The sequence below is a fragment of the Acipenser ruthenus genome, chromosome 11, assembly GCF_902713425.1.
Source record: "Acipenser ruthenus chromosome 11, fAciRut3.2 maternal haplotype, whole genome shotgun sequence".
In the NCBI taxonomy this organism is placed as follows: domain Eukaryota; kingdom Metazoa; phylum Chordata; class Actinopteri; order Acipenseriformes; family Acipenseridae; genus Acipenser; species Acipenser ruthenus.
The window spans coordinates 32,597,000-32,610,214 of NC_081199.1; the positions used below are offsets into that span (position 1 = coordinate 32,597,000).

Genomic DNA, 13,215 nt, shown 5'->3' on the forward strand with positions numbered 1-13,215 from the left:
TACAGATATTTAAAGTAAGTAATAACATTGTAATATCTTCAGCTAGTCATGTTTAAATTTGGTGAATGTCATTTTTTTCAGACAGAAGATTGAACGCTGTTCTCTGACCGGCTCAAACCGAGAAGTGATTGTCAGTACAGCTATTTACCCCTTTGCCATGACCGTCTATGACCAGCACATCTACTGGACTGACTGGAACACCAAGAGCATTTACAGGGCCAACAAGCACGATGGATCAGACCAGATCGTTATGATCCAAAACCTGCCTCACCGGCCGATGGACATTCACGTCTTATCCAGCAACAAGCAGCAACAGTGCAGTAACCCTTGTGATCAGTTTAATGGAGGCTGCAGCCACATTTGTACACCAGGTATAAACATCCATTTCTTACAGCGCCACACTTTTACTGTCATCTGTTTTACATACAGTAGCATACACATGGACTGTGGCAAGTGGAAATACAATTTAAGTGGAGATATATTCACACGTGGTTGTGACTGTGTAGGGCAGTTTTTCTGGCACAATGAGCAGTTTTATTTTTTCCTTGCAGGTCCGAATGGTGCGGAGTGTCAGTGCCCATCTGGGGGCCGTTGGTACTTGGCTGATAACAAGTACTGCATTCAGGACAATGGGACAAGATGCCCACCGGATCAGTTCACCTGTATGAATGGACGTTGTGTTCGTGCTCAGTGGAAATGTGACAACGATAATGACTGTGGAGACGGGAGTGACGAACTGGAAATAGTTTGTGGTAAGACCTTTGATCTTTTTTTGTTCAAAGACAGGAAGAAAATGTTAACGTAACCAATAGCTGTGATCTGCCTATAATTCAGGTTTGTTTGTGTAGCGCACCAATATAGAAGCTTTTGTATATACCAAGATGTAACACTGTTTGTATTTACACTGGATTTATACTGTAAGTTATTTTCAGTTCTGCATTTGTATTAACCAACCCTGAATCAATCCAGTGTTTTAACTTTGAAAGGCAAATAAACATAATTATATAATTGTATTTTGCATGCAGTCCATCATATGGCAGCATTTATTGCTTTGACAGGTAATAAATACGTCATTTTTTATAATTTCTTTCTACATTGTACTTTAAGGTGTTGCCACTCTTAATTACTAACATCTCTATTGACCTTTACTACAGCATTCCACACGTGTGACCCAACGTTATTCACCTGTGGAAACGGACGCTGTGTTCCTTATCATTACCGCTGCGACCATTATAACGATTGCGGGGATAATAGTGATGAGGCTGGCTGCTTGTTCCGTTCTTGTGACCAGAACACAGAGTTCACCTGCAGCAACGGAAGGTGTATTTCCCTAGAATACGTTTGCAACGGGATCAACAACTGCTACGACAATGGCACTACCGATGAGAGAAACTGCCGTGAGTTTAGAAGTTTTAATACCCCTAGTAATGCATACACCAGAGGTGATTATCCATATTTTTGGGGGGAATGTTAAAAGGTGACATTTGATTTTATTTTGTCTACTATTAATTTAATGATATGGTTCTGTGTATAGTTACGTGGCGTTATACTGTATTTGGTTAAATAGCTTAGGTTAAATAGTTTTACATTGGGCACTGTAGGGTTAAACAAAGAGGCAACAAAGAAATATCGGTCTTGCAGGCAGGATGAATATTTGACTCTATATCTTCCCTCCTATAAAGCTACCAAGAATAACTTTTGTGATAAGGTTATGACCTCCAGTACTGCCATAATTGAGAGGTTCTTGGCTCTGTGCCCAGGCACAGACACGAAAAAGACTGCATCCTTAGATAAGAAGATTATAGCTGAGCGCATCTCGTATGAATCAGTCTAATTGTATTCATTTTAAAACTGTTGGTGCAATTGTACAATTTCCATTTCATTTTCTTATTCTTCTTCATATGTACAAATAGGACTGTTGAGCTGTCTTACTGTTGTAGCTCCTTTGTTTTTTTAGATGAACTCCAGTGCCTCTACAGGGGTAGATTTCCTAAAGGTTGCAATTTGTTTGTTTTGTCTTTTTCTTTAGCTGAACGTACGTGCCAGCCTGGATTTACAAAGTGTCAGACTACAAATATTTGCATTCCTCGCTCGTACCTGTGTGATGGAGACAACGACTGTGGAGATATGAGTGACGAGGGCCTGACTCACTGCAGTATGTTGCAGACAAATTTACCATTCTTTAGAACTTCAGTCATTCTGTACCATACAAGTAAAATGCTGTATATATCTGATGAAATTTCCCTATTGCAAATTGTGTAGCATAACAGAACGTCTTTCAATTAATGGACATCTTCTCTAACTCCACAACATGTAGAATAAAACATACCTTCAAAGTTATTCATTCACTGATTTGTACAGATCCCAATACAGACATTTTGGCCGTTAATCTTCCAAGTTACTATTATAATCCAGTTTATACTATGGCACCCTCTTTTTTTTCCCTTTCCAGCTACTGTGACTTGTACAGACAATGAATTCCGCTGTTCTAGTGGGCGCTGTATCCCGGCTCACTGGTATTGCGATGAAGGAATTGACTGTGCTGATGGCTCGGATGAACCTGCCACATGTGGTGACTATGTAAAATTATTCTGTATGAGGTGGTTCACCTAGTTCCCCTTGACATGAGCTGGCATAACAATGTGCTCCTATCCTTTGAGCAGATTCTCAAACTGCGGGTTGCGACCCTCTTGGGGTGGTCGCAGAGTATTTGTTATATCATTTTTTTTTTTTTTTTATACCTGCTCAGTCAAACAGAGAACTCACAGGCTGGCCTGTGCGATCAGATCACCCATTATTAAATCAAATACTTTGTGCTCGATCATGTGGGTCAATTATTGCTGTCTTTGAAAAGGGAGACAGAGAGACACTCATACATAAATCTCTACAGTGCAATGAAGCAGGTCGTTTGGTCAGTGTAGGAGATTATATCAGATTTAACATAACAAAATATATTTCCCGTTTGTATTGTAAAAGTCTTTCTCTAAATGTATTGCAATGATATATTGGCAATGGCTTTCTTTTTTGCACGCCAGACTCAAGTCACTTCAAAGAAGGCACAGAATACTAAGCAGAGAACAAGAGTTCTGTTGGAATGAGAACTATATTAAATACAGAAGAGTTTTTTTCATTAGTATTTTTTGAAGAAATTTATAATTTATATTACAGCAGCAAATCATATGTGTCCAGTATCTGCCATGTATGTGACATTATTAAAGTGAGTTTGAGGTGAACTTTGACAAAAGGACTATGAAACTGGTGGAACCCCCTGGAGGGCTGACTAACATAGCGGCAGATGCCTTTACAGCTAGTCATTGTGTGCCACATTCCACAGCAGCACTGCCTGCTATTCACTCTTAAGATCGCTGTTGTAAGGTATTATTCATGTTTTTAAAACTCCTACATAGGAGTTAGAAAGTCCTACATAGTAGATAAAGTCCTACATTGGAGATTATTTTTTAATTGGCACTAGGATGCTTCCTTGTAAAAGAAAGAGGCCCTGGCTGAATGCTAATTTAAATGACCTGTTTTTGCTGCTAGCCACCCAAGTGAGGACGTGTTCCAGTGAGCAGTTCCGGTGCGATGACTCCAGGTGTATTCCCTATTCGTGGATCTGTGATGGGGACAATGATTGCGGAGACATGAGTGATGAGGATGGAAGACACAACTGTGGTGGGATTTCCATTTATACTGTATTAGAATGGCTGGCATTCTGGTATAATAGAATAGGATGTTTGCACCCTGGGGCAGCAGTGATTTAGTGTTTAAAACAAGGGTCTAAGACTGAGGAATTCCAGATCCCCAGCTGATTTATTTGTGAATCCTGGCTGAAACAGTATTTCCTTCTGAAACAGTTGCTTAAGATAAGTGTAAAATCAAGTCACAATTAGCTGCATTTGTTTTTTTTCTTTTATGAGCTCTGCAGTTTATTTTATGTGAAGTAATATACCACGCTGAAAAAAACACTAGCTTTAGGCCAAACAAAACAAACTGGCAGAAGCAACAACTTTTTACCTACAATCTTTCATAAGCTTATGAATGTAATGTGTGCTTAGTAAAGACTAAAGACTTTGTTCCCAGTATTGATTAGCCTAACAGGATGTCTTCTGCACTGGGTATCAAAGGTGTAACTCATTTAGCTGTTTTCCCCCACATTGATTTCTCCTTTCGTTTCAGCAAACCGCAACTGCACAGCTTCTGAGTTCATCTGTGTTAACAACCAGCCTCCTCAGAGAAGGTGCATCCCTCGAGCCTGGGTTTGCGATGGAGATGCTGACTGCTCTGACGCATACGATGAACATCAAAACTGCACCAGGAAATCCTGCTCGGAGAACGAATACACGTGCAGCAATGGCCTATGTGTCAGTGGTTCCTACAGGTTTGTAGTTTAAAATGTGTTGCTTCAATGGGCTGTTAATAAAATGACAGCTGTGCCAATGACTTTTCAAAAGGTTATTTATTTAAGCCACTATTGATATGCAAATCTATGTAATGGTTTGCTCTATTTTTGCTATCAGGTGTGACCGACGGAATGACTGTGGTGACGGCAGCGATGAACAGGAGTGCACCTACCTAGAATGTCAACAGCAGCAGTTCACTTGCCAAAATGGGCGCTGCATTTCTAAGGCTTTCGTCTGTGATGGTGACAATGACTGTGGAGATGAATCTGATGAACTAGATCATCTCTGTCACGTCCCACAACCATCCTGTGCCCCAGATCAGTTTAAGTGTGACAATGGAAATTGCATTGAAAATGTCAAAGTCTGTGACAGGTCGGATGATTGCTCAGACAACAGTGATGAGAAAGGATGCGGTGAGCATAGTTCTTAATATATAGCTATGAATCTGAATCTGGGAAGTTATTAAATTCAGTTATTGTTTGTACAACCCTCATACTGGGTCTCTGCGACATAATCTCCTCCTGAATTGGGATATTTTTTTGAATTTCCAACACTTTAATAACTTTTTCAATAGTGAGGCTGGAATTATTTAACTGATATTCCTATATTAACCTTTTGTATTTAAGAATATTAAAGACTGCTCTGCAATATTGGCCAAGGGACCAAATTTGGACTCTGTGTTTCCTTTCATTTCCATTATTTAGAATGTGCCAACAAAGCTCATTTCCTGTTTTCTTTCACTTATTCTAGGCATCAACGAATGCACTGATCCCTCAATGCACCGATGTGATCAGGATTGCACGAACACAATAACAAGCTTCTTCTGCTCATGCCGCCCTGGATATCGGCTCATGTCTGACAATCGGACTTGCGATGACATCAATGAGTGCAACGAAACACCAAGCGTGTGCAGTCAGCTCTGTGAGAACACGGTGGGCTCCTACATTTGTAAGTGTGCTCCTGGGTATATTCGGGAACCTGACGGAAAAACCTGCCGGCAGAACAGCAACATAGCGCCCTACCTTATTTTCAGTAACCGCTACTATCTCCGCAATCTGTCTGCCGACGGTCAGTCCTACTCCCTCATCCTCCAAGGCTTGACAAGCGTAGTGGCCATGGACTTTGACAGGGCAGATAGAAGGCTCTACTGGATCGATGTGGGAAGAAGAGTTGTTGAGCGAATGTTTCTTAACGGAACAAACAGAGAGTCGGTTCTCACTGGAGTGCAACATGGTGAAGGACTTGCAGTAGACTGGGTCGGCAGGTAAAATGAAGCTTTCTTCATGAGACATACAAGCTGTTCAATAATTAAGGTCCTATTTTGTTGCACATTTTCAATTTCTATTATTTTGTTTATTTAGCGGACGCCTTTATCCATGGCGACTTACAGAGACTAGGGTGTGTGAACTATGCATCAGCTGCAGAGTCACTTACAACTACGTCTCACCCGAAAGACAGAGCACAAGGAGGTTAAGTGACTTGCTCAGGGTCACACAATGAGTCAGTGGCTGAGGTGGGATTTGAACCGGGGACCTCCTGGTTACAAGCCCTTTTCTTTAACCACTGGACCACACAGCCTCCTATTTCCTTTACAAGAAACTACAGAGTAGTATGATATAACTGCTCATTTCTTGTTAGTTTTATACTTTAGCAAGCATTTTATTCATATCTCCCAGTCTTTAGATTTGTTGTTTTTACAGAACCGTGTGGAATTCAAATCATTGAAGCAGTGTATAAATTACAGCTTTGCTTATCAATCCCTGATAGCCAGTCTACCACGTGTGTGTGTGTGTGTGTGTGAGTGTGTATGTGTGTGTGTCTGTGTGTATATATAGTCTGATTCAGGGAGTGGGATATTGTATTGCAATTTACTTCCGATGTGGAATTAAAAGGAATGTCTACAAATACATAATTTGTTTTTACGTGTATTTTATTTAGAAGCCTAGGTAAATTCAGGCATGAGAGGGTACATTTAAAGTTGAAATTATTGGATCAAAAATATATACCTTGATCAATATACCATGCACTGTAAAGTAACCAAATACAGTACATGTGATCTATGTAATGACAGCCAAACTGCATAACATATGTTCAATTTCTCTAATTGCTGTTGATAATAATGGAACAAGAACTGCTGTGCATCAAATGCAATCTTCCTTTTATATATTTCCTAAAAAGTCATCAAACTAGTACTTTAGGAAATGTACAGCATGAACTTAGCATAAACCGTATATTAATAAAATAGCTTGCAATAAATTGTTCATAATTTTCTTTGCAGAAAACTATACTGGGTTGACGCATTCCTTGACTGTCTAAACGTGGCTGAGCTAGATGGACGTTTTGTTAAAAAGCTGGCTGAACACTGTGTGGACTCCAACAATAGCTACTGCTTTGAAAATCCAAGGGCTGTAGCAGTTCATCCGAAATATGGGTACGTTCTCTTTATGACTTTTTAATGGCTTTAAAAGGTCAAGGATGTAGTAATAAATCAGAGTTCTTATACTGTCCAACCAGTGGGATGAAAGGCAAGTGAGATCAAAGGCAATTCAAGTTATGTATGCAGTGTACAGTAGTTTGTATGTAGTGTACAATAGTTTGGTTGAGTGCCGTTTTTTTTTTATGTTTCGTGAAATTTTAATTTCAAGTTCAATTTATTTATCCATGATCCAGATCATTGAGACCAAAGATATTATTCACAGTCGTGTTCCAGGGCAGACAGACAGCAGCAGCAGATACAAAGGACAGGCAGCAAAAAAGTGAAAACATTATCTGTCCTTTATTCCAGCTATGTTTATTGGTCTGACTGGGGATACAAGGCGTTTATTGGTCGAGTGGGAATGGATGGAACCAACAAGACAGCTGTAATCACCTCTAAGATTGAATGGCCTAATGGTCTCACGATTGACTACACCAATGATAAGCTGTACTGGGCAGATGCACATCTAAATTACATTGAGTAAGTAACCCTTCATATGTACCAGTGTTTCTGTGGCCAGTTTAAGTTTCGCTCCCTTTAATTTCTCTATCACACTTCTGCTTTGTATTCAGGTATTCAGATTTAAATGGACACCACCGCCATACAGTCTATGACGGAACATTGCCTCACCCATTTTCTATCACTGTGTTTGAAGACACCCTTTACTGGACTGACTGGAATACCAGAACTGTGGAGAAAGGAAACAAGTATGACGGGTCAGGCAGGACAGCTTTGGTGAACACTACACACCGCCCATTCGATATTCATGTTTACCATCCCTACAGACAACCGATATGTAAGCAAATTTTCCAAACTACAATTTAAACTGTGATGAAATGGCAATGTTGTCATTGCCACTATTTCCATTGAATTACTTTCAGTCATCAAACATCCTAATTCATTAAATTAGGTTTAATTTGTTTATTGCAGTTAAATAGGTAACAGCTTTGTGAATTTATCGAATTGTAAAACAAAAGGGCACCGCTCACATAGAAAGGTAGTTAGCTAATATGATTGATAACTCTCCTCTTTTTTTCCCTCTAGTGACTAACCCATGCAGTGTAAACAATGGAGGATGCTCTCACTTATGTCTGATAAAAAACGGCGGGCAGGGTTATAGCTGTGAGTGCCCAAATAACTTTGTGACAGTCCAGCTGGGTGGAATTGCTCGCTGTCTTCCTATGTGCTCCAGCACCCAGTACAGATGTGCAGACAATGAAAGGTAAATTGAGTTAAAATTAAACACATTTTAGGAGTTTAGTGGCTGAGACCTATTGGCAAAGCTTTAACTAAACATTCTTTAAATTGCACAGGAGTAATGTTTGTGTATCATCCACTGATTTTCTCTGTCTTGCAGGTGTGTCCCTATCTGGTGGAAATGTGATGGACAGCGTGACTGTAGGGATGGATCTGATGAACCTTCCACATGCCCTCCCAGATACTGCCCTGTTGGCCAGTTCCAGTGTAACGATGGAAACTGCACCAGCCCTCACTTCCTGTGTAACACTATGCAGGAGTGCAGAGATGGCTCGGATGAGGAGCCTGTTCTGTGCGGTATGATGGGTTACATTTGAAATCACATTTATTGTATCGTACTTCAGAATCAAATCTGTACAACTAGGTTAGATATAAGAGGAACCCACTCATGTATGTTCAGTGCTAACTATTTAGAAAGGAAAGGGGTGCAGCGGTCAGCATGTTGCTGTTGCTTTATTCTAAACTAGCCTACAAGTAAGCAATATTGCCCATCAAATTTCAATCTAAATTTCATTCTATAGTTAAAGAAATGATATTCAGTGATTTTGTGTTTTTTGTCCTGTTATTCTGACATTCACTCATTAAACCAGAAGTTCAGTTTAACAATTTTAACCAAGAAGTTTGTTCAAGTCAAGTTTGATAATATCACCTTAAAGGACACATAAGGACCTTTTTATTTTATTGTGTTACATGTTCCCATGTACCTGCATGGACCGCTCAGAACTACATTTCATATCATCCTCACTGGTAAATCCATCTCAGTTACATATGTGAGCAGGAGGATGATGGGAAATGTAGTTCTGAGAGGTCCATGCCGGTGCATGGGAAGCCATCTTGAGGCAGGGAATGCAATTTAAATGTTTAAAAAAGTGGTTAAGAAATGTTTCCTGAAAGTCACCTCCAATCCTAATCCCTCAACTCCCCTCTTTTCAGCCAATCACCAGTGTGAAATTCACCAGTGGCAGTGCAGCAACAGGAAGTGCATCCCCGAGGCGTGGCAGTGTGACGGGGACAATGACTGTGGTGATAACTCGGACGAGGACACCACTCACTGTTCCACCAGGACCTGCCCCCCAGGCCAGTTCAAATGTAACAACGGCCGCTGTGTTCCACAGACCTGGAAGTGCGATGTGGACGATGACTGTGGAGACAGCTCTGATGAGCCTCATGATGAATGCAGTGAGTACAGCACATGCACTGAAGATTATTTGGAATAATAACTGAACTTCTGCACTCACATCATGCTATTTCTTATCTGTCGCACCTCAGAGTGACACCTTTCGTTGTGGAAGCTGTACAGAAATTTGGAGTGTTGCTATAGCTATAGCATTATATATCTATAATGCTGCTTGTAGGCTTTTTGTTAATATCTGAGAAATGAATGTACATTATGAGATGGGACCTGGAAATTGATTAACTTTTTATAAAGTATTATAGCACGCACTTATTTTTGACTGCCATTGTCTTTGTGAACCAAAATATTTACTGTTTTTGTTTTTCTAGTGGGTCCTGCCTATCGTTGTGACAATCACACTGAGTTTGACTGCAAAACAAACTATCGCTGCGTTCCTCTTTGGTCGGTCTGCAATGGGTATAATGACTGCAGAGACAACAGCGATGAGCAAGGCTGTGGTATGTCCTCAATTTAAAACACAGAGACTAAGATGCGCAGTGATACTTTAAGCCCGCTTATGCAGTTCTATCAATCATAGTTGATGTACTGCACTTAGTGAAGTTCTTTCTATTTAAGACAATGCACAGATAGTTCAGGAGAGCGAGGTATTCACAGGAACACTCCCTCCCCTGTAGAAGGATCTGACTCGGACACTTTGATTTAGTAGAGTGTGGGGGAAACACAACACTGTATTCATTATGCTGACGACTGCACTCCCCTTACTTATCACCTCCTCACCCTTTCTTAGCACCGCTTTGTACCGCTGAATAGAAAAACTGGACACATCTCTTTGATTTAAAGACACAGCAGTGGCAAGGCACTGTAAACAAGAGGTCCTACTACTGTATGTTCAATTTTTCTCTATAAAGGAAAAGCTCTGTTGCCTCTACTGGTGACACCCAGTTGCTGTAGTGGGTGTGATCTGGCTGGGACTCTTTAAGAAGTGTTCATCAATATGAGTGTTTTTGTGTGGTTTAATTTCCAGAGGAGCTAACCTGTGATCCGTTGGGAGATTTCCGCTGTGACAATCACCAGTGTGTCCCCCTGCGCTGGAAGTGTGATGGAGACAATGACTGTGGAGACGGGTCTGATGAGCGAGGCTGTAGTAAGTCTCAACGCAACACTGCCAACGCATTGTTAGGGATTAACTTCCACACAGAAACAATGCTGCTTTTAAAGCTTCTTAAGCAGCTTTGTAAATATAATATTATTAACTCCTAATACCTTGCATAGACCTGAGACTGAACACATTGATACTAGATTCAAGTCTGAAAATGGGCTGCTCTTTTGGTTTTATGCCTCTTTTTGTAGACAAGTTGTTTGGTGACTTCTAATAATAAGTAAGCTTGTAGTTTATTTTATTTATATGAAGTATTTTCACAGGATAGAACATAGATGTGTCTGTTTTGGAAAGGTGAACTCGTTACAATTCCATTTTAGGGACATAAGTAGTCTGGTTGGAGAACTTTGCAGCAGTTAAAGCAGTTAAGGGCAGCAGTGTGGAGTAGTGGTTAGGACTCTGGACTCTTGACCAGAGGGTTGTGGGTTCAATCCCCAGTGGGGGACACTGCTGTTGTACCCTTGAGCAAGGTACTTTACCTAGATTGCTCCAGTAAAAACCCAACTGTAGAAATGGGTAATTGTATGTAAAATAATGTGATATCTGTATAATGTGATATCTTGTAACAATTGTAAGTCGCCCTGGATAAGGGCGTCTGCTAAGAAATAAATAATAATAATAATAATATGCACATGCATGTGTAACCCCCTGTTTTGTTTGATCTCAGGTCCTCGCGCCTGTACAGAGAGTGAATATCGCTGTGACAATCTGCACTGTATTCCTGACCGCTGGGTGTGTGACCACGACAATGACTGTGAAGACAATTCAGACGAAAGAGACTGTGGTGGGTTTGATATTGGACAACACTTAAGCTTGCATGGATAGCAATTTATATATATAAAAGTACATTTTGTTATAAGTTAATAATGTAGATTATAATTATTGTTAAATAAAATCATGACGTGCATTCTGCAGACCTGCGGACCTGTCATCCTGGTTACTTTCAGTGCAACAGTGGCCATTGCATTGCAGAGAGGTTCAAATGTGATGGGAGTGCCGACTGCCTTGATTACTCAGACGAGTTAACATGCCGTAAGTCTGACCTATTATCTAAAAAGAGATTACACTTTATTATTATTATTATTATTATTATTATTATTATTATTATTATTATTATTATTGAGACTTTAACCATTCAGGTTTCTGACTGAAAACCTTAGTTCAACAATTTACCTACACTTTCCATGTATTACATTGCAACAAATAAAATACACCCAAAAAATATGGTGCAGACCACTGAAGCAAATCCTTGAAAGGTAATTGCTTGGCAGTATTCATTAAGAATCACAACCTTCACTAGTGCAATAATGCTTCAGGCATTAGGGCAGCAGTGTGGAGTAGTGGTCAGGGCTCTGGACTCTTGACCGGAGGGTGGTGGGTTCAATCCCAGGTGGCGGACACTGCTGCTGTACCCTTGAGCAAGCTACTTTACCTAGATTGCTCCAGTAAAAACCCAACTGTATAAATGGGTAATTGTATGTAAAAATAATATGTAAAAAATATTGTAATTGTATGTAAAAATAATGATATCTTGTAACAATTGTAAGTCGCCCTGGATAAGGGCATCTGCTAAGAAATAAATTATAAAATGTATCCTTTTTTTTAACTAATTTCTGTCCACACAAAGATGCATTGAAATAATTCCCAAGCTATATGAGGGCACGGTTAATATTACAGGAGGGTTTGTTCTTTGTTTCCCACAGCTACACGTTATCCCGGTGGCACCTATTGCCCACCACTCATGTTTGAATGTAGGAACCACGTGTGCATCCAGCCCTACTGGAAATGTGATGGAGATGACGACTGCGGGGATAATTCAGACGAGGAGCTGCATCTCTGCTGTAGGGAATCTTTCACTTTACCGTCACAATACTCAGGATATGAAGTTTCGTTTTTTTTTTTTACTTGGGGAATGTTAAGTACGTTAATTAGTTGATTTATCCTTGTTGTTTTTTCCATTTCAGTGGATGTTCCCTGTGACCCGCCTTTCCGTTTCCGCTGTAACAACAACCGCTGTATCTACAGCCATGAGCTGTGCAACACGGTGGATGACTGTGGGGATGGCAGCGATGAGAAGCAAGAGCACTGTGAGTGCCGTTAGATAGTGGAGTATTAAAGTGTGCTCAGTGCCGTCATGGATGCGTTTTGTATGTTGTATATAGGGGGACATTTTAAGAGCTTGTGTGACAGGTATACTTAGTCCTGTGCTCCCCCAGTCTCGTTGTCCTCTAAGAGTTGAAATCCCAATGTGTGTACATATTTAATATATATATATATATTTTTTTATTTTTATTTTTTGTTATTGTTGCAGGTTTAGCACCAACCCATGGACCTTGCACACCAGAAGAGTACAAATGCAGTAACAGCCATTGCATTCCACTGCAGTATGCCTGTGACAACTATGATGACTGTGGAGACCACTCTGATGAACTAGGCTGCAGTGAGTAGTCCAGATATATTGCATACAGCATAGTGACACATCTTCTGTCCCTGAGGGAGCTTAGTTTTTTCCACATGTCTGGAATCAATTTGCAATTAACTGTGAGAACTGTACTTGCATGTCTGTTAAGTGGTTCACTGGTGTGAGTCTTATTTTGTGGATTAACCTGAGTAATTAGCTCAATACAACAATTAGTCAGTTTAATACTAATGTTTTATTAAACTTCAATATCAGCAAGCAATAATGTGCATAATTACCAGATTGTGGCAGTCTTCTCTTCTTACTCTGGTCTAACAAAATTCACAGACAGTATAGCAACATATAAAACAACAAACAAAGCTCTGTATG

General features: G+C 40.2%; 1 protein-coding gene across 3 annotated transcripts in view; it reads left to right on the forward strand.

Moving 5' to 3' along the window:
- The window catches only part of LOC117426690 (low-density lipoprotein receptor-related protein 2-like), a 60,756-nt gene that overhangs the window by 39,048 nt on the left and 8,493 nt on the right, over window positions 1-13,215 (forward strand). For 2 of the 3 annotated variants that reach the window (XM_059033706.1, XM_059033707.1), the window contains 22 exons: window positions 82-371; window positions 552-752; window positions 1,155-1,397; window positions 2,030-2,155; window positions 2,453-2,572; window positions 3,541-3,672; window positions 4,177-4,378; window positions 4,518-4,813; window positions 5,151-5,664; window positions 6,679-6,831; window positions 7,186-7,356; window positions 7,449-7,672; window positions 7,921-8,098; window positions 8,234-8,430; window positions 9,067-9,312; window positions 9,637-9,765; window positions 10,293-10,412; window positions 11,095-11,211; window positions 11,343-11,459; window positions 12,131-12,268; window positions 12,392-12,514; window positions 12,739-12,867. In XM_059033706.1, coding sequence (XP_058889689.1) covers window positions 82-371; window positions 552-752; window positions 1,155-1,397; window positions 2,030-2,155; window positions 2,453-2,572; window positions 3,541-3,672; window positions 4,177-4,378; window positions 4,518-4,813; window positions 5,151-5,664; window positions 6,679-6,831; window positions 7,186-7,356; window positions 7,449-7,672; window positions 7,921-8,098; window positions 8,234-8,430; window positions 9,067-9,312; window positions 9,637-9,765; window positions 10,293-10,412; window positions 11,095-11,211; window positions 11,343-11,459; window positions 12,131-12,268; window positions 12,392-12,514; window positions 12,739-12,867 — 4,166 coding nt within the window. Of the gene's footprint in view, window positions 1-81; window positions 372-551; window positions 753-1,025; window positions 1,059-1,154; window positions 1,398-2,029; window positions 2,156-2,452; window positions 2,573-3,540; window positions 3,673-4,176; window positions 4,379-4,517; window positions 4,814-5,150; window positions 5,665-6,678; window positions 6,832-7,185; window positions 7,357-7,448; window positions 7,673-7,920; window positions 8,099-8,233; window positions 8,431-9,066; window positions 9,313-9,636; window positions 9,766-10,292; window positions 10,413-11,094; window positions 11,212-11,342; window positions 11,460-12,130; window positions 12,269-12,391; window positions 12,515-12,738; window positions 12,868-13,215 lie in introns of all 3 variants that reach the window. The other variant, XM_059033705.1, reaches the window with a different exon arrangement.